Genomic DNA, 18,492 nt, shown 5'->3' on the forward strand with positions numbered 1-18,492 from the left:
AATATAGATAAATGTAAAGTTATGCACTTGGGGGCTAACATGCATGCTTCATACTGTCTAGGGGGAATACATTTGGGGGAGTCAGAAATGGAAATAGATCTGAGGGTTCTGATAGATCATAGACTTATTACCAGCATGCAATGCCAAGCTGCAATATCTAAAGCTAGCAAAGTACTTTCTTGTAATAAAAGAGGAATATACTGCAGAGATGGAGACATTATCCTGCCCCTGTACAAAGCATTGGTCAGACCACATCTGGAATATGCAGCCCAGTTTTGGGCACCAGTTCACAAAAAGGACATTGTGAAATTGGGGAGAGTGCAGAGAAGGTTAAGTAAACTAATAAAAGGAATGGAGGAGCTCAGCTATGAGGAGAGATTAGCTGAACTGAATCTATTATCCCTTAAGAGATGTATAAGGGGGATATGATCACCCTGTATAAATATATAAATGGTCCATATAGAGAACTCTCTTCCCATTATTCACTTTGAGATCATTACAAAGAACGAGAGGGCACTCTGTGTCTGGAGGAAAAGTTGTTTAAGCTCCGGATAAGGAAGGGATTCTTCACTGTAAGTCTGTGAAAATGTGGAATTGGCTCCCTCAGGAAGTAGTTTCAGCAACTACTATAGCTTGCTTTAAGAAAAAGCTGGATGATTTCTAGAAGCACAGAATATAATTGGGGATTAAGGCTTTGAAGTAAAGATAACAGTGACTTGATTCAGGGAACATCCGATTGCCTCATGGAATCAGGAAGGAATGTTTTTTCCCCCATTGAAGCAAATTGTACCAGAGTTTTTTTTGCCTTCCTCTGGACCAACTATGTCTTAAAGGGTTTTATATCTGGGATATGTTTTTTTCTCTAGTGGTTGAACTTGATGGACTTATGTCTTTTTTCAACCTAACCTAATGTAATATGTGAAAAAAAAACACCTGTCCAATGTTCTGAGTGTGCAGGTGTTCTGTAATTCTGTCAGAGGTGACAATCATGTAAATCCCAGCATCTGTTCTGATTTTCTGAGTTCACAAATGTCTGACAGATTGGCCCCCTGCTGCAACCTCTCACCCCATGGTTTCCTCCAAAGTTACAGTGTTTTGTAATTTGCTGGGGGAGAGCAGACTGAGCAAATTCCTACTCCTGTCTGACGACCGACAACATTGTCATATCCAAGGAAAAGTTGCCAGGATGGAACTGTGAGGCAGGTAAGAATGCATATTACAGAAGGAACTGCCCCTTTCTGCAATAAAGCCCTGCCTGATCGCAATTTTTTAAAGTCATGAAAATAAACATGAAACAATCTGTAAATCTTGTCCATTTTTAATCCACAGTTTGCAGTTTACAGGTATGGACCAGACATTAAAAAAAAATCCTTAAACACTACAAAATAAAAATAAAACAAATGTAAAATATCTGTACAAGATCATTTGTCATATCCATAAGAAATTCTGGACACAATGAAACTATTCACCCATTTTTCTGCCAAGCTATGTACAGTACAGGCTGCACACAAGGCGGGCAACACATCCAGTTAATGAAGACTTTCCCGCTGGTAGCCTTATTCCAAGTACTGGTAAGGGGATTGGTCAGAAACAGGCTGTGATTTGTATGTGCTGTATGTTTCTCAAAATCAAATTCAAAATTCAAGTTTCTTCCACAATATCCATCAAAATTTGAACAAGTTGCCAAAACAGGGAAAAATGGTTACTTTACCATAGATAAAACAATTTCCAACCTGGGTGAAAAAGCACAGGGGAGGGATGAGGGCAATTTAGTTGGATGGTGAAAACGTTAAAAGAAAAAAATCAAGCTTTTTTTTTTGAACCTTTAATTAAAAATCGTCAAAACTGGATTTTTTTGTACTAGTAAAAATACTTTTCTACAGTTCACTGAGGGGGCAGATGTTTTTTTAACTTCTGGGTATACTGACAGCTATTGGAGGAGTGGAAACTGGCACAAAACAAAACTGAAGGAAACCACAAAAGCAAAACCACATCCAGACAATCAAGAGAAATCTTTTTCTAAACACTGGAGCCAGGCGTGTTACCCACAAGGCCATAGGCAAATATAAATCTAACCTGGCCGATAGTATTTAAAGATTAACATTTTCATGGCCTGTACAGTTTTTATAATAATAAAGGAGTCAGATCTGGATGATGGTTTACCTTAACATCAAGTTTCACATAACCAGGTTTAAATACATTGTAAGGATTTTATAAAGTAAGCATGTTGCCAAATCCTTTAGTCCAGTCTGTTTTGAGAAAGCCTTCAGAAGTCCTATAAAACTTTACTTGCTTGTGTTGTCTTATAAAAGTCCTCAAGGAGGAAGAACATGGTCCACATCTTGTGGTAATCCGGCAGGGTGGGAGCTTTGACAGAGGGAGATGAAGCTTCACCGTGATGAATTAGAACTGGAACGACTGCGGTGACGGCGGCGAGCAGGGGATCGCGAGCGGCGGCGGACAGGGGAGCGGCGACGGGGGGAACGGGACCTGCAGAGGGAACACAGTGTTACCGACTGAACAAAAAAAATAAAAATAGGTACAGGTTTTCCAGTGCAAAATAGGCAGATTGTGATATGACCACAGACAATCTACCAGTGACCAGAACTCTAGGTTGACATGTTCCCTACAATCTGAGCCATACTAGGCCCCCCAAGCCACCATGAATCTGCTGACAAAGGTTTGAAGAGAACCTGTCAAACTAAAGGACTAATACGCATTTACCTTTTGTGCAAGAAGGTATATAAAAAGCAAATATTTTTAAGGCGTCCCTATCGTGTGTTTAGGTAGCACAAGGTTTAATTTGTCCTGCACCGAACTACACAACACCCCATGTAGAGCCTTAGTGATCAAATAGCAGGGGAAGGGGGTTTAAGTTTGAGTCAGTTAAGCCACACCCTATGCTAAGTGGGCTCAGTGATCAGGGTAAAGCTGCGTACACACGTGCAATTTTTGTCGTTCTTTCACGATCCTTTCCAACGACAAAGGACTACACGATGCATGAACGGTGCTGTACATACAGCACCGTTCTGCTCTATGGAGAGGGGGAGGACAGAGCGGCACCCTGCTGCGCGCTCCCCCACTTCCCTTGCATTAGGATCACTCGTCGTTCATCGTTCGTGGATCCACGGACGATGAACGACGCCGACCGTACACACGCCAGATTCTCGCCCGATATCTGGCCGATGCCGATTATCGGGCGAGAAAAATCTGACGTGTGTACGCAGCTTTAGACCTTCTTGCATATGTTTGATGATATTTAAAAGGAATTTACAGACACCATTTACTGACTACTTCCCAGCCATATTGTTATCAAATATAACAATGACCAAATTTTTTTTTTAACTGGATCCAGATTTTGGATCTTACTGAAGCCAGATGTAACTATTTGGTATCTCACTTGTACAACTCTGGGGGTATTACAGCTTTCCTTCAAAAGCAATGGAAAGCCAGCAACTATCTTAAGCAGAACATAATTTAGAGTTAACTCTGCAGAAGATGCCAGATTTGTCAGCAGATTCCATATAGCACTGCTACATATCCCTATCTGTCTGTCACTGGATAAACATCAAACCCCAGCGTGCAGAACGTTGAAGACATGTAGATATATTGCTTTACAAGGTAGAAATCATAAGACGCGTATGTTTAGGTTGTGGTTAAATGCCAATGGGAAGGAAGTTAAAGAAAAAGGCAACATTACAGACAGCTCACAGGGCATAAGAACAAAACAGACAGCAGTTTGACAACAATAGTAAGAGAGGTGATTCTGCCAAGGTTAAGTTCAGCCAAGACACACAGACCCAAAGATCTACACAGATGAAGTTCAGAAAAGACTTCAGGAAGAAATAAGCATGCCCAAAAAACATTCCAGGTAATATTCTGAAGCAGTGGAACATAAGTAAAGAAGGCAAAGTGGGATGGGTTAGGACGGTACAGAATCATCCTCAGGAAGCAAAGCTTGCAGAAAAATGAGCTACCTCCTCCTCATCCGCGGGGGAGAACGACGCCACATGGGGGGAGGGGGTAACATCCGACGAGGAGGGCTGAATCTTCGGGGTCCCTGTCTCACACGTAGAGGGGTAAGGACTGCTGAAGCTGTGATTTCCTGACCATCAATCTGTCCTGTAAGGAAAATCATAAAACACAAGTTTGTTAATATGCATTATGGAAAGAAAGAAGTAAAAGTCTACAATGGTTTAAAAGCAACAATAAATATTCATGAAACAACCTGCAAACTTTTTTATTAATAGGTACTGATCCATGTAATTAAAATTAAACTGTATTCCATGTGCATATCTAAATTCAGGAAATGTTTCTTCTAAACACAGATCACAGCAGTTACAACCATAATACTTATAATATAAATATATATGCACACACATTCTTTAAATTTCCAAACTGAGAAATCTTTTGCTATTTACATGATTCTAGGGTTACAGACTGTCTAAAGAACAAAGTGGTTTATGTGCTTACCTCCATCCATATGTTTTAGGGCTTTTTCTGCTTCCTCTGCTGCCTCAAACTCTACATAGGCATAGCCCTTGTTAAGGTGCGGGTGAAAGCGGTCTACCGGCATTTCGATCATCTTAATTTTTCCATAGGTGGAAAATATCTCTAGAATGTGGTCCTGGGAGAACAGAAATTGCAAAATGTAAATTATATAAATAATTTAAAATATTAAAAACATACAGCACCAGACCACACATTTCTAATTAAAGTGAACGTGTGATTTTTGCACACAGGACATATTGGTCCTTTGCTATTACTTGCCACACCACTGAGAAAGCAATAAGACTTTTAACTGAGTTCTTTAATGGGGAAAGACATCGCTAAAAACTGCTTCCCCTCATAAGACAGTGCTGGGGTTTTGGTGGGCTGGCTATTCAGAAAACCAGCACGGTCACATGAGGGTGAAGAAAAAGAACTCAAGACCTGACAAGGCACCAAATTTCGAAATGTTGCATAAACAAGGCTTCTAATGTCTATTCCCACAGATTAAAAAAAGGATGGTAACAAACAGGTTAAGAACAACGAACACGCTTTTTCCAAGGGAAAGCAAAGAAATGTGCAAAAAACAATCAAAATTCATGTTTTAATCCTGAAAACAAACCTAATCCATCTTCACTGCTTTTGTAAAAATGTACTGAATAAGCCAGAAAAAGTTCAACACTTTAAATTCTAAAACTATTAAACCATGCTAACCTTGGTAACGTTCCTGGTCAGCCTCCCAATGTGAACTTTGGTGGGCCTCGGGCTCGGACTTCGTCTCTTCCTCTCCTTTTCATCACGTTTTGGTTGCTTTGATCTACAAAAAAATTAAGAAAGTTTAGTAATGGCAGCATGCACTTTTCCCCTCATAAAAGGTTACTTTAAGTAGTTACCAATCCTCAAGCAACAAAAACTACTGCAACACATACAATCCCATGTTAAGACGTTAAAGAAAATTGAAAAACTTAGCTAATAAAGTTAGCAGCAAGTTCAAATTATATTTGTCATCACAATCGCTTTAGTTAAACTATAATAAAATATTTCCTCGTTTAATAACTACTATGGCATGCTGGCAGGAGACAAAAACACAACTTACTTGGAGCGGGATCGCCTACGGTTGTCATGTCGCCGGCGAGAAGGGCTTGGGGAACCAGAGGAGCTGCTGGAGCTTGAGCTGCGGGATGAGCTGGAACTTCCAGAACGACTGGATGCGGATGAAGAGCTGGAACCTGAACTAGAGCCTGAGCTAGAACCAGATGATGAACTGGAGGAGGAACTGGAGCGGGAGCTTCTGGAACAGAAGAAATATCATATTCATCAATAAATCACAAAGGACAAGCAGCTGGACAAACAGGGTGTTTGTTTTGGAAAACAGGACCCCACTGCCTAATGTCAATGTACATGCATACTGCCCAATGATTTGTTCAGAATAGATATATGTAGCATTTGGCTTGGGCTTTGGTAATTTTATGGAAAAATTGACTGTATTTTCACTTTACAACACTGTAAGCTGCATGCTGCAAAGAGTAAAGTGTTGGCACACACACAATATGTAAACGATTTTCAGATTGGTGACACATTAGGGGGCAAGAATACCATAACAGTATCTCCAACTTTACAAGTAGTTTAACGATCATGGATCTCAATTTTCTGTCACTACAGAGCCCCTCTGCATTTTGTAGTGATCCAGTGTGCAGCAGGAGATACTATATGATACAGAAGGATCATGGAATTGATCTGTAGTTATGAACAGTTTTTCATGCTACATACCTGCTGCTACTGCTGCCGCTGGAGGCGCTGCGTCTCTTTCTGGTCTTGTCTCGTCCCCGATCTTTTTCTGTTGTCTCTTTTCCTGTAGTCTTTTCTTTGGTACGATCCTTAGACCTGTCCTCAGACCGCTCTTTACGTTTGCTAGGAGAGGGAGCCCTACAAGAAAAACAGAATTTATGAGAAATGGCGAGGCCTTATCCTACATCAAATAAAATCAATCCATTATGAATACCATTGCTTTTATGGAAACAAGCGCTGGCTAATAATTTGCTTCTGTTTCTATGATTTAAATATATTTTGGCTTGGAAGGAGGCAGCTGTTAAATTGACCTAAATTTAGAGAAGAATCTCATTGAAGAGTCTCCCTTTATTCATGTTCAAATAACTAATCTCTCTGATTGTGCATTTGTTGATACGAAATGTTCAAACAACTTTTCACTTATAGTCTGCCTAGAATAAATGATCCTACTTAAAGGCAGAGAAAATGCAAAATTCAGGCACTTACAATACTTATAATCTTAAAAAAAAAAGCTTTAATAGTTTCTTAATTGCTAGAAAGATAGCTCAACTTGTATTTTTTACATCCAACTGGAGACCAGCTACAATTAAGAAAAAAAACATTATTCCTTATTTCTGCTATATCTGAATTGCACATTTTGACAAAACATGTTATAGGAAAATACAGTTCAATGTACCCAGCTTAGAATACGGACCCTTTTTTTCTGATTTACTGAGAACATTTTGTGAGCTACCCCTCCCACCCCAAAACCACCAGCACCATAAAGGAAAACTATAGTTCTGCTTTAAAAATCAGTGATCAGGTCAGGAAGGTTTTTATTTCAGAATGAACAGGTAATGTATCTTCTGCAATAAAACACACATACCTGCCTGTTCATGCTGAGCATACACTGCCTAAGATGTGATGGGTATCCTTGCAAGGACAGGCGAGTGCAATTACAACTTCAGTCAGGTAAGGGTATGTTATTGACATTGTCTGTGCCTTCTGCAATAAAGGACCTGCCTGGTTCCAGGTTTTTAGGTATAGTTCGGCTTTCACTGCAGAATAAATGGACCCATCACTAAAATGATGGAAGCTGCCATTGCAAAATTGATTCTAAATAATTCTGCCTGAATGTACAGCTGATCATACACCCGAAACAAGCATGCAATTATCTGAACACCTGAGCTCCAGCTTCATTCTGGGTCAGTGATTTGTAGAATGTATTACAGGTAAAGATCAGAACACCGAACAGGAAAGCTGTTTTTTTAAGCTAGGTTAGCAATGGCAGCTTACATATTCTCTCCATAAGTCCCCTTTAATAACCGGTCAGGGTCATACTAGCACTGCGCTAATTCTGAGGAACATCTGAAGGACCTTATTACGAAGACAGTCCAAAAGATCTCTGCAACTTTGTGGAGTGATTTCCAACTGAGTGTATACAAAGTGTACTTCTAGGACCAGAGAATTGAGAAACCGGTATGGATGGGAAGAAATTGTAGATGGGTGGCAGCCCCTGTATTGTGACTCTTCAGTAACCACACAAAAAACAGCCTGAAAATGCCAGGTGGTGCAGCATTGCCCCCTAATTCTCGCCTCCCGGGAGGTTCTTGGGTGCTCCTTCCGCACATGCCTGAGCCCTTTTGCCAAAAGGGGAAAAAATGCCAATCTAACGCATGTGCAGTGGTATCAGCAAGTTTTTTTTGTGGATCTCGCGCCTGGGTTGTGTGTGAAAAAAAAGAAGATGCCCCACCAAAGACCTCTGGACCGATAAACTGCTCTGTGGGGATTGAAGGTAAGTGTATTTTTTTTTGTTTTGGGTGAATTTTGAGTTTAGTTCATTTTTGACAGAAGATAGGTAAGCAAGTTTTCAAAAAAGGGTTTCGAGCGCTCTTTTAAATGAGCAGAAAGTAGGAGCAAGCTGAATAGGACGAGGAAGACCATTCCAGAGAGTCAGGGCAGCTCTAGAAAAGTCTTGGAGCCGTGCGTGAGATGAGGTTATGAGTGAGGAAGTCATTAGTAGGTCATTGGAGGAGCAGAGAGAGCGGCTGGGGGAGGAAGAAATTGTAGATGGGTGGCAGCCCCTGTATTGTGACTCTTCAGTAACCACACAAAAAACAGCCTGAAAATGCCAGGTGGTGCAGCATTGCCCCTAATTCTCGCCTCCCGGGAGGTTCTTGGGTGCTCCTTCCGCACATGCCTGAGCCCTTTTGCCAAAAGGGGAAAAAAATGCCAATCTAACGCATGCGCAGTGGTATCAGCAAGTTTTTTTGGGATCTCGCGCCTTGGGTTGGCTGTGAAAAAAAGAAGATGCCCCACCCAAAGACCTCTGGACCCATAAACTGCTCTGTGGGGATTGAAGGTAAGTATTTTTTTTTTTTGTTTTGGGTGAATTTTGAGTTTAGTTAATTTTTGACAGAAGAAGACGGGTAGGCAAGTTTTCAAAAATGGGTTTTGAGTGCTCTTTTAAATGAGCAGAAAGTAGGAGCAAGCTGAATAGGACGAGGAAGACCATTCCAGAGAGTCGGGGCAGCTCTAGAAAAGTCTTGGAGCCGTGCGTGAGATGGTTATGAGTGAGGAAGTCATTAGTAAGTCATTGGAGGAGCAAAGAGAGCGGATAGGGGAGTATTTTTCTATCAGGTCAGAAATGTAAGTGGGACAAAAACTGTGGAGGGATTTGAAGGCAAAGCACAGAAGCTTGAATTTGATTCTAAGGTGAAATGGAAGCCAATGTAGAGAACTACAAAGAGATGCAGCAGAAGAGGAGCGGTGGGAAGGATGGATGAGTCTGGCTGCAGCATTGATAATAGATTGTAGAGGAGAGAGTCGTGTTAGTGGAATACCAGAGAGGAGGAGGTTACAGTAGTCCAGACAAGAGATGATAAAAGCTTGTAAAAGGAGTTTAGTGGCCTTACATAAATCTTACACACAGAGGAAATAACACAGGCCGGGTGCAGCTCCACAAGTGAAATGTTAAAACCAAAGGGGTAATTGTACAAATGTGTAGATTGCAGCAACATCACACCAATCATATACTGACTCCCACACACTTCAAGTCTCTGTATACACACATATATATATATAAATACATATAAATACAGGGTTCTCCCCAGGCCCTTTTAGCTGGGCGCACCACCCGGCACTTTTCAGCACCCACCCGGCTGTTTTTGGGTGGTTACTAAAGAGTTTGGTCACAATACCGGGGCTGCCACCCACCTACAATTTCTTCCCACCCGGCTTAAAAAAAATTCTGGGTTGAGCACTGTAAATACATATTATACATATATATACACACACACACACATACATATAAATATATATAAAAATACAAGGGTTTCTATGGTAACCAAGCCCAATTCAAAGGTAAAGCATTGCTTTGGTTGTTTATGTGTGAAAGTTTTCACAGTAGTTGCCAGACATTCACTCGGGAATTCACTCATGTGAAAGTACACGACACGGTGAAGCCTCCTCTATACAGCCAGGCCCAGGAGGTCGCCATCTTTGCCGCACCGGGTAGCTGTATACCCGGCTGCGGCCTAGTGATCCCCCGACTCCGGGTGATACCATCCAGCTAATACACCTTAATAGCTAAGAATCGTAGCTCGCTCTACCCAAAGCAGACACCCACGGTGAGGCAGATCGCTGCGGCAGCGCGGATGGAAGCGGATTGCGGTGCTGGTTACTTACATTTTCCCGGCCTTTCGCTGCCTATCTCTCCTCAGGTCAGACAAGCCGTCGCGTTCAGTGTGACGCGAGGCCGCCATCCTGCCGCCTAGAAAACCTCCCGTCGCCCTGTGGGTGACGTCACGTGTGATTTAGGGGCATGGCTTACATCGTCTTAAAGAGACAGAGCACGTCACGTCAGAAAGGATAGGGATTGTTATTGGGGAAAGGGTTAAAGTGCTCAGGAGGCCCCGCCCACTGGGAAAGTTGCTCCCAGAAGTCTCTGCTGGTTCCTTGTTCCTCTGTAAACAAACAAAGAGATTCATGGCTGCAGGGGGCTGGACAGCTGGGCTCACACAGGTAATGTGGGGCTTGTTATGGATTTCTCACATGCTGATTGGCTGGTGTGCTGGGGTGTAGGTGCTGAGCAAGTTTAGGAAGTGGGGGAGCATGGTAACATATATGACACGTCCTCAATGTCCAGGAACAGTCCCATATGGTAAACATTGCACTGGCCCTTTAAATTAAATGTCTCTGGTCCCACGTGTGATCAGCAATGTGTTTGGGGGAGGGGGTGTCCATGCAATCCTGGGCTCCTAATGTTGTCTTTGCTTTGTTTTGCAGAGTAGGGAGCAGTTAGGACCCCCATCAGGTTTATTTCCATATCTTAACCATCCTGCAGTTACATCAGAAAAAAAGGAAAGCACTCAAAAGAAAGGAAAACCCTCTCTTAGACCATTATCACCTGCACAGGTGTCCCCATATGATGATATATCACTGGTGACAACACAGTATATTGGATTCCGCTCAGCAACTGCTGCTGTGTGAGCCTTGCCAGGGGGGAAACATAGCAATGAGAATCAGGCAGGGGAACTAACCCATCACTACTCCATTCATGGCTTTATATATCATTATCAAACAGGATTTATATAGCACCAACATATTACATAGTACATTAAATAGGGGTTGCAAATGACATACAGATACAGGAGAGGACCCTGCCTCGAAGAGCTTACAATCTAGGAGGTGGGGGAAGTATGACACAATATACTTTTATTCAACAACAAATATTGTTATTATTAATATTAACATGATTTATATAGCGCCAACATATTACGCAGTGCTGTACAATAAATAGGGGTTGCAAATGACAGACAGATACAAACAGTGACACAGGAGGAGGAGAGGTCCCTGCCCCAAAGAGCTTACAATCTAGGAAAGTGGGACTTTGTATAAGCATTGGTGAAATTCCCCTTCTCTTCCCGTAGCAGGACACACAACAAGAAGTTAGTAGAAATCTCCCAAAGTGAGGTTTCTTCAGAACAAGTGTCGCCATTAAAAGATTTCTGTTCATTTGTTGTTCAGGGGACATCTCCCAAATGTTAGATTGGCCCTCCATTTTTGTTTGATCACCAGTGAATCACAGACCACAATAAAAACTTGGAAAGTGGTCTAACCCGTTCTTTATCCAAACCTAACAAAAAAAGTTTTGCATTCCTGGTAGGGAAGGAAAGTTTTTCAGAAGCTTCCAGCTGATTGGCCCAGGGCTGTAGCCTCCCATTGCCCGGAGTTACTGACTATTTCCTCATAGTACTTTGGGTTAGCAAAGAAATGCTAATTCTATTCTGAGGAAGGAGGGGTAATAAAGGGAAGCTCTTGCTTTGCTTTGAATAGGTAAATGTCAGGACAAAAGTAACAGAATAAAAGGACACAGACAAAAAAATGAGGGTGGGGACCGACGGTCTGGTTGGTGTTTTTATTGTCTTTGTGCCTTCCTATAGTGATGAAGACTGCTCCCTAAATTTCATGTTTTGGTGTCACAAGGACAGGAAGTGCAATGGAGTCAATTATTAATATTATTATTTTTGTTACACAGTATTTACGGTATATAGCACCAACATTTTACGCAGCGTTGTACAAGTCCATAGTCATATCACTAGCAGTCCCTTAAAGAAGCTCACAATCTAATGTCCCTACCATAGTCATATGTCATTACCACAATCTAAAGTCAGTTTTGGGGGGAAGCCAATTAACCTCACTGCATGTTCCTAAAACATATAAACAAAGCTTTATTATTGGATACTCTAAGTCTTGGTACACACGAGCAGATCCACTGACATTTTTGCATTGAGCAACCAATCGATTAAGCGGAAATGTCAATACAGTCCACAGTATTCGGATTTGATAAACTCGATCACTCCAAGAAATGAGACAATTGCTGTATTGTTGATGGATATTTACCGTCATGTCTGATTTATCCACATCCAATCAGATACCCAAAAATTGGTCTCTTACAGTTGGTCGGCTGCTGAATCCCACTTTAGGTAAAATCAGCCGTGTCTCCTGTATACTGATAATTCTTTACTTTTTTTTTCAAAGCAGCACAAAAAGTCCTAACTTCCATGAGCGATGGGTCGGCTGGATGACCACGCCAAGCATAGGATTGTGGTGCTGAGAAAGGCCGGTCTGAGTTTCCGGAAAATCAAGAAGGTTCTAGAACTAGACAACATCAAGGTGACACCTCAAGCCATCTACCTCTTCTTGAAGCGTAAGAAGATCGAACCGGAAATATCAATCGGTGCCTCTCAAAACCCGACTACGAAAGGACAGAGCTGGGAACAGGCCAATCTTTGCAGCTTGTTACAGGACAATGGCGGGCCGAAGAAGGAAGAGGGCAACCAGGCACCCAAGGAAAAGCGGTCTGCAAGTGATGTGAAAGAGGAGAGCCAAGAAACCGGAATCAAAATAGTGAACGTGACGTCTCTCTCCAGCGTAAACCAGTCACTGGCTCCACCAATCAGCACTTCAAGGAGTGTCCCCCAAGGGCAGAGTGTGCAGAAGTCACGTAAGAACCCTTAGGAACAAAGTTTTTTCCAGTAGGCTAATTAGAGAACAATGTGAAGATTTATTGGGTGACTATTAGAAGATTTAATTCCAGCCATATTCATTCCCATAGATAGATAATAAAATGGAAAAGTTTTCATCAGTCAGCCAGACTTTCAGAAATGAGGGAATATATTGTCTCTATGTCCCCATTGGGAACCTTTACCGTCTTCCTCAGTCGAAAACCAAAATGAAAGGAAATACAATGGGGACAGCTGTTCTGATGGAAGCTTATAAATGTTTTATTTTTTTAACACTTTGGTTCATTTCTGTCTGGATTTCTATGTCTAAAAGCGGTACATTGTCTTTCATGAAAATTTATTTTACATTGTAGGCTTGTAAGTCTTAGGCATAACTCACCGAAATATGTCCAATACTTAATAAATAAAAAACACAAAAATCTGGTAAAACAAGGGTGCATAAATAAATCAAAAATACTGAAACCTGTAATATAACTGTACAATATTATATATAATTTATATATATAATATAATGATTACTTTGTATTGGATTCAATACAGGAATTTTGTATTGAATCCAGTACAAAATAATTTGAAAATCCCGCAACGCACCAACGTCACTGGGAACTCCGGGTAACGTCAGCACACTCGCCGGGGGACAGATCGAAGCAAGAGGATGCGGCCAGAGGATGGGATCCGACGGGCAGGACACTGGAGGACGCTGGTGGGACCAGGTAAGTTTTATTGTTTCTTTTTTTTTTACCTACCCCGAGTGTGGCTTGGGGTTACTGCTATCATCTGTTTTTTTTACCCGAGCCACACTCAGGGTTACCGCTCAGTAACCCTGGTTACTCTGGTAAACCCTGGTAAAGCTCTCCAAGACTGGAGAAAATACACTATCATGGGAGCCTAGGTGATTCATTAATAATGAGCGGTTGGTTGTCAGCTGCCCCCAACAACCCCCCCATTTACCACTTTCGTTCTCCATTCACCCAGCAGCTGTGGTTTTTGGCGCTTAGACCATCTGCATAAACTAGGTGTCTCAATTTACCAAAAAGAAGTTTCGTAAAAGTTAGTATCTGTTGTTATCTGCATGTTATCTGCTCCACCCCTGATATCTGTTCAGTCTTTCACTTGTCTTCCTTTTTTTTTTAGGATTCTGCCCTATCCGTCCGGCTCCAAATCCCATCGTGAATGGACCCCGACCCAGCCCTGCCCAACCACCTTCTCACCATCCTCCAAATGGTAGATCCAGGACGCCTCTGCCCGTACTTAAGAACCCAGCACTGCTCGTCACCAAGAAGATCGTAGACAGAGCCATCAGCTTACAGAAAAAGGTATAATAATGGTTGCAGTGCGGCCATACTGCTGCTGTCGTAAATTGTAATATATAATGAAGCTCAACTTGTTACATTTGTTTTTGTGGTGATTTTCTCATCAGGTCATCCTCCAAAACGGCCTTCAGCTGTTAATTCAAGGAGGACATTATCCACCTAATACATCGGTCACCAACCAGCAGGCTGTGAGACCGGTGGCTCAACCGAATCCTCAGGTACAAAACACTGCGGCTATACAATGGGGTCAGAAGGTGCAATACAAAATGTTGATGTAACTAAGGGAGCAATGCAAAAACAAGTATGAAGTATACAATAGTTTTCTGCTCTTAGCAGCTGTAAGCTGAGCTTTAGAAATGAATTTATACATTGCCTATCTTGCTCCTTTAAATTTACATTCTATGTGTACCTTGCAACGCCTGCAATTTCGTCCACTTAGACAAACTGCGACGCTGTTAGAGAATTTGCAATTGATGGTTGCTAAAGGATTATTTGGAAGATGACCGGCCCATCGAAAATGTATTATCACCAGCCACATTAGTTAGAAATACCTTGCTAGTACCCAGTTGGGCCCCCCTTTGCCCTCAAAACTGCCGTAGTTCTTCATGGGATAGATTCAACAAGGTACTGGAAAACTCTTTAAGGATTTTTGGTTCATATTGACATAATATTGCACAGATGGTGCAGTGGGGTGCATATCCATGATAGGAATTTCCCATTCCATCTTATCCCAAAGGGATAGAGATATTGGATTGACATCTGGTGACTGTGGAGGCCATTGGAACTCATTGTCATGTAACTAGTTTAAGATAATTTGGGCTTTGTGACATGGCGAGATGTCTTGCTGTTAGAAAAACACTGCAGTCATAAAGGAATAGACCATGTTCAGTAACAATACCAAGGTTTAACAATGCCCAATAAGTACCAAGGGGCCCAAAGAAAATATCCCCCATAACACCTCCAACCCCAATCCTTCATACAAGGATTAAAGTCAGTATTTAAAATGCTTTACTTTCCATAAATTATTTTTATTATTTGTAATATACATTAGAATGTCATAGAAAAATTGACCATTCAATACCCTAGCACAGCTTTTTTTGTAGCTGTCAAAAGACCGTAAAGTAGAACTATAGAGCAATGGTCATCTACTCTACTCTGTCAAGGATTTAAAAAATTACTTTAGCATTTATTCAGCAGACATCAACCAAGGAATGGTTTTACAAAGAGGCCAAATATACCTAAATCTGGCCCCTATGTGGCCCTCAAGTACTGGAGGACCCCTGCTAAAGAATTTCACTTGAGTAACAGCTCAAAGTCTGCTGGGGCTGCTAACATCACATCCAATATGGTGGCATTTAAAAAAAAGTACATGTGCTATGATTTAACTTTTTCTATTGGTACCCCAGGGTTACTTTGACATTAGCTCTGTTAATCATTCTGAATGTTCTTGTTCCTTAGACAAAAGATGCCACCACACAGACGGCCTCCTTCTCACCACCCAAAACAGAAGTTAGTACAGAACAGCTGGACTCTGTGAGAGGGGAGCTCCACAGACTGACACAAGTCATGCAGTCTCTGATTGACAGGCAGAATCGTTGGGAACAAGAACAAATGAGGCAAAGACAATGTCACCACCAGGAGTTGTTGAATCAAATCCAGCAGCTTGGAGCAACGCTGGGGGCAAAGATCGCTCAGAGCTGTGCCCCGTTCACAAGCAGTCAGGAGTTGGAGGCCTCTCTCCCTGATCTGGGACATTTCAAGATGGAGCTGTAAAGGGGACGATCACTGGGCTAAAGCTGATCACTGATTCTGCAACTGACGATGAGACTGATAGGAGTGACAGTGTTTTTATCACACTTTAGCTTCCTTACTGGAATATTGGGGGGAGGTCATCCTCTAAAGCTGGAAAGTAAGGGAGCAGGGGCATATTTATAAAAGTGTCGGGTCTTCCAGCCAGCACGTCCACTACAGAGGGGGTCCGCTCATACACAAAGACTTATACTTCACCCTGCACTACAGTAGCAAAGGGTGGGCATGGTGAACCTGTCCTGTTCACATTTCACATTAAACCCCACCGATGACTACCAAACCTTGCCCATTTGCCATCATATGCCAGCTGGTGTTGCGCACTGGATTATCATTACATATATATGTTTGTGGCTAGGAATTACGCTTGGAATGAACAGCCAAAAAATAGTTATAGCTGTTTTACAGTCTGTGTCTCCATTACGGGGTCACAGACTGAAGCAAGCACTTTTTCTTACTAAGATGAGATATACCGTCATTGAGGTAGTTGTTACTGTCTGTATATCCCTGCCCAGGTGACAACCAATCCCTCTTATGTCCTACTATCACTGGGACAGGAAGTAAGGTAAAATCTCCTATATGGGGTCAGTAAGTAAAAGTAGACAAAAGTTTTTTTTTTCTCTTTTCAAGTCTATTCAAAACTAAACAAAGTTTTGGCCAGATTTAAATGATCCCTTTTTGTTTTTTAATCCCCAAGCTTGGATCTTTGGGGGTTTGATGGTTAAATGCAGGGGTTGTGGATGCTGTGAAGGTATCAATAGGCACCTTAAAGTGGACCTTTTCACTAAATAGGGGTTCTGTTAATGTTCTCTGGCCCCTCCTTGCCAAATCATCTTCCTTTAGTAGGTAAAAGAAAGGTAACTGAAAAGAAATGAATTCTTACTGCCTGTGGTATCCATGAGAGTGGTGTCACTGCCCTTCTGGGGCACTGCAGCTGAAATCTCTCAAAGATTTGCAATGAACTGGAGTGTCTCCTGGCAAGATTTTGCCTGCTGTTTTCCACAGAAAACTTCCTTTCTATAAATTGAAAGGTATTTTTGTATTCTATGCAGGTTTCTTACCCGTGAAAGCGCTGAGATTGCTGCTGGGCAGTGCCATCTTGAATGTGATGGCAGCAGCCCCTTTAGGCTCAGAGCTGTCACTCGGTTGAACACCTTTTTCATGGCAGCCAAATAATAGCCTATGGAAAAAATGGGTAAAGGCAAAGGAGCTAGGCCATCACAGACAGTATTTAGAATATAGGTTTGTGATGTAAAAGGAAAGGGGGGGGGGGGCTATGCAGGAAAACTAACATTAACAAATACAGAGTCAGGCTGTAAATAAAAAAAATGTTAATTGAAAGGAAAAATGCTGCAATAAAGCATTTAAATTCTTCTTTTGTGCCTGACCTGCAGTTTTAAGCTGATAACAGGTTCTCTTTAAGAAATCCACACTGGAACCATTTACATAGTGAGGCCAGTGAGTAGGAATGGCTTACAGAGTATATCTAGGCAATGTATAAATATATAAAATATAATAATTGTTACCAGTGGCTAGCACTCCTGGCCTTTGCAGCGCTGGGTCCCATGTTAGAATCTCGGCCAGGCAGTTTGCAGGTTCTCGTGTTGGCGTGGGTTTCCTCCCACTTTCCAAAAACATGTCATTAGACTTTGATAATGATATATAACTATAGTAGGGACATTAGAATGTGAGCCCCTTTTCGGGACAGTAAGTCATATGTGGACTTTGTAAAGCGCTGCGTAATATGTCGGCGCTATAAAAATACAACTTGTATAAAATATCTAATTGCCCAAAGGAGCCAATCAGATCTGTCATTTTTTTTTAATGAAAGGCACCTTGTTACTAGTTGCTTTGTGAAGGACAGGCTGGTTTACTTCAAACTTTTTTTTATTTTACACCTTCATCCCATAATGCTTTGATTCCAAATGTTCTGAAAGAAACGATGGCCTCATCATTACTCCAACAGCTTTTACTACAGGAAAGCCAAGGTCTTTGTTATGGGTTACAGCACTTATACACACTTTATTATGTTGCATTATAAGCTCTTATGTTTTAGAAGCCATGTTGCTGGTTATTAGACGTGTTATCTATCGAGGAGAAATGGATGTATTTTATTTGTTTTAAAGTTTTAAAGATGTCATTTTTAATGTGCAGTATAGCAATGGATTGTTATATCAGGACATGCAAAGGGCAGTGCCTATGGGCTTTTTGTCAGGGCAAAATAAAAAACATATGCAGTACCTCTGCAGTACGTTCCCATTACTAATGGTGTATCAAATATTGTATGTTAATTTGCCAGAAATGCTTTCTGCTTCTACTTCCTGTTGGGATGACAACACACAACATTTTGGTGGACTGAAAGGTGTCAGCCTCCCCCGAATCTTTTATTCCTTTATTAAAACCTCCTCCATCTATTCTGTTCTCCATAATTTGAGGACTAATTATTCTTTAATGTGAGGGTTAAGCCCTCACATTGTCTGTTGGATTATGGAGATTATGGGATTATGGCTATGGAGAGGGGGAGTATGAGCAAACAGCACCCCTCCATAGGGGATCACAGCCATTTCCGATTGATTCTGGTCAGGGTGGAT

The 18,492-nt window shown here is 41.6% G+C and overlaps 2 protein-coding genes across 4 annotated transcripts; one reads left to right on the top strand and one right to left on the bottom strand.

The window, feature by feature from the left end:
• Positions 1-1,300: 1,300 nt before the first annotated feature.
• On the bottom strand, positions 1,301-10,098 carry RNPS1 (RNA binding protein with serine rich domain 1). 2 transcript variants are annotated; one of them, XM_072417633.1, is made up of 7 exons: positions 9,943-10,098; positions 6,259-6,414; positions 5,585-5,776; positions 5,203-5,305; positions 4,474-4,627; positions 3,978-4,122; positions 1,301-2,490 (listed from the first exon to the last, which is right to left on the bottom strand). In XM_072417633.1, the coding sequence occupies exons 1-7, from the start codon at positions 10,017-10,019 to the stop codon at positions 2,391-2,393; spliced, it is 927 nt and encodes a 308-aa protein (XP_072273734.1). In that variant the 5' UTR covers positions 10,020-10,098; the 3' UTR covers positions 1,301-2,390. The 2 variants fall into 2 exon arrangements, with proteins under 2 accessions (XP_072273734.1, XP_072273733.1); XM_072417632.1 differs by having other exon boundaries at positions 5,585-5,779.
• Positions 10,099-10,148: 50 nt separating this feature from the next.
• LOC140335184 (uncharacterized) lies at positions 10,149-18,141 on the top strand. Of its 2 annotated transcripts, none has more exons than XM_072417630.1 (5): positions 10,149-10,278; positions 12,301-12,763; positions 13,917-14,098; positions 14,203-14,313; positions 15,554-18,141. In XM_072417630.1, exons 2-5 carry the CDS (start codon positions 12,328-12,330, stop codon positions 15,866-15,868), a joined length of 1,044 nt encoding a protein of 347 aa, XP_072273731.1. In that variant the 5' UTR covers positions 10,149-10,278; positions 12,301-12,327; the 3' UTR covers positions 15,869-18,141. The 2 variants fall into 2 exon arrangements, with proteins under 2 accessions (XP_072273731.1, XP_072273730.1); XM_072417629.1 differs by having other exon boundaries at positions 10,156-10,278; positions 12,298-12,763.
• Positions 18,142-18,492: the final 351 nt, after the last annotated feature.

The sequence above is a fragment of the Pyxicephalus adspersus genome, chromosome 7, assembly GCF_032062135.1.
Source record: "Pyxicephalus adspersus chromosome 7, UCB_Pads_2.0, whole genome shotgun sequence".
In the NCBI taxonomy this organism is placed as follows: Eukaryota; Metazoa; Chordata; class Amphibia; order Anura; family Pyxicephalidae; genus Pyxicephalus; species Pyxicephalus adspersus.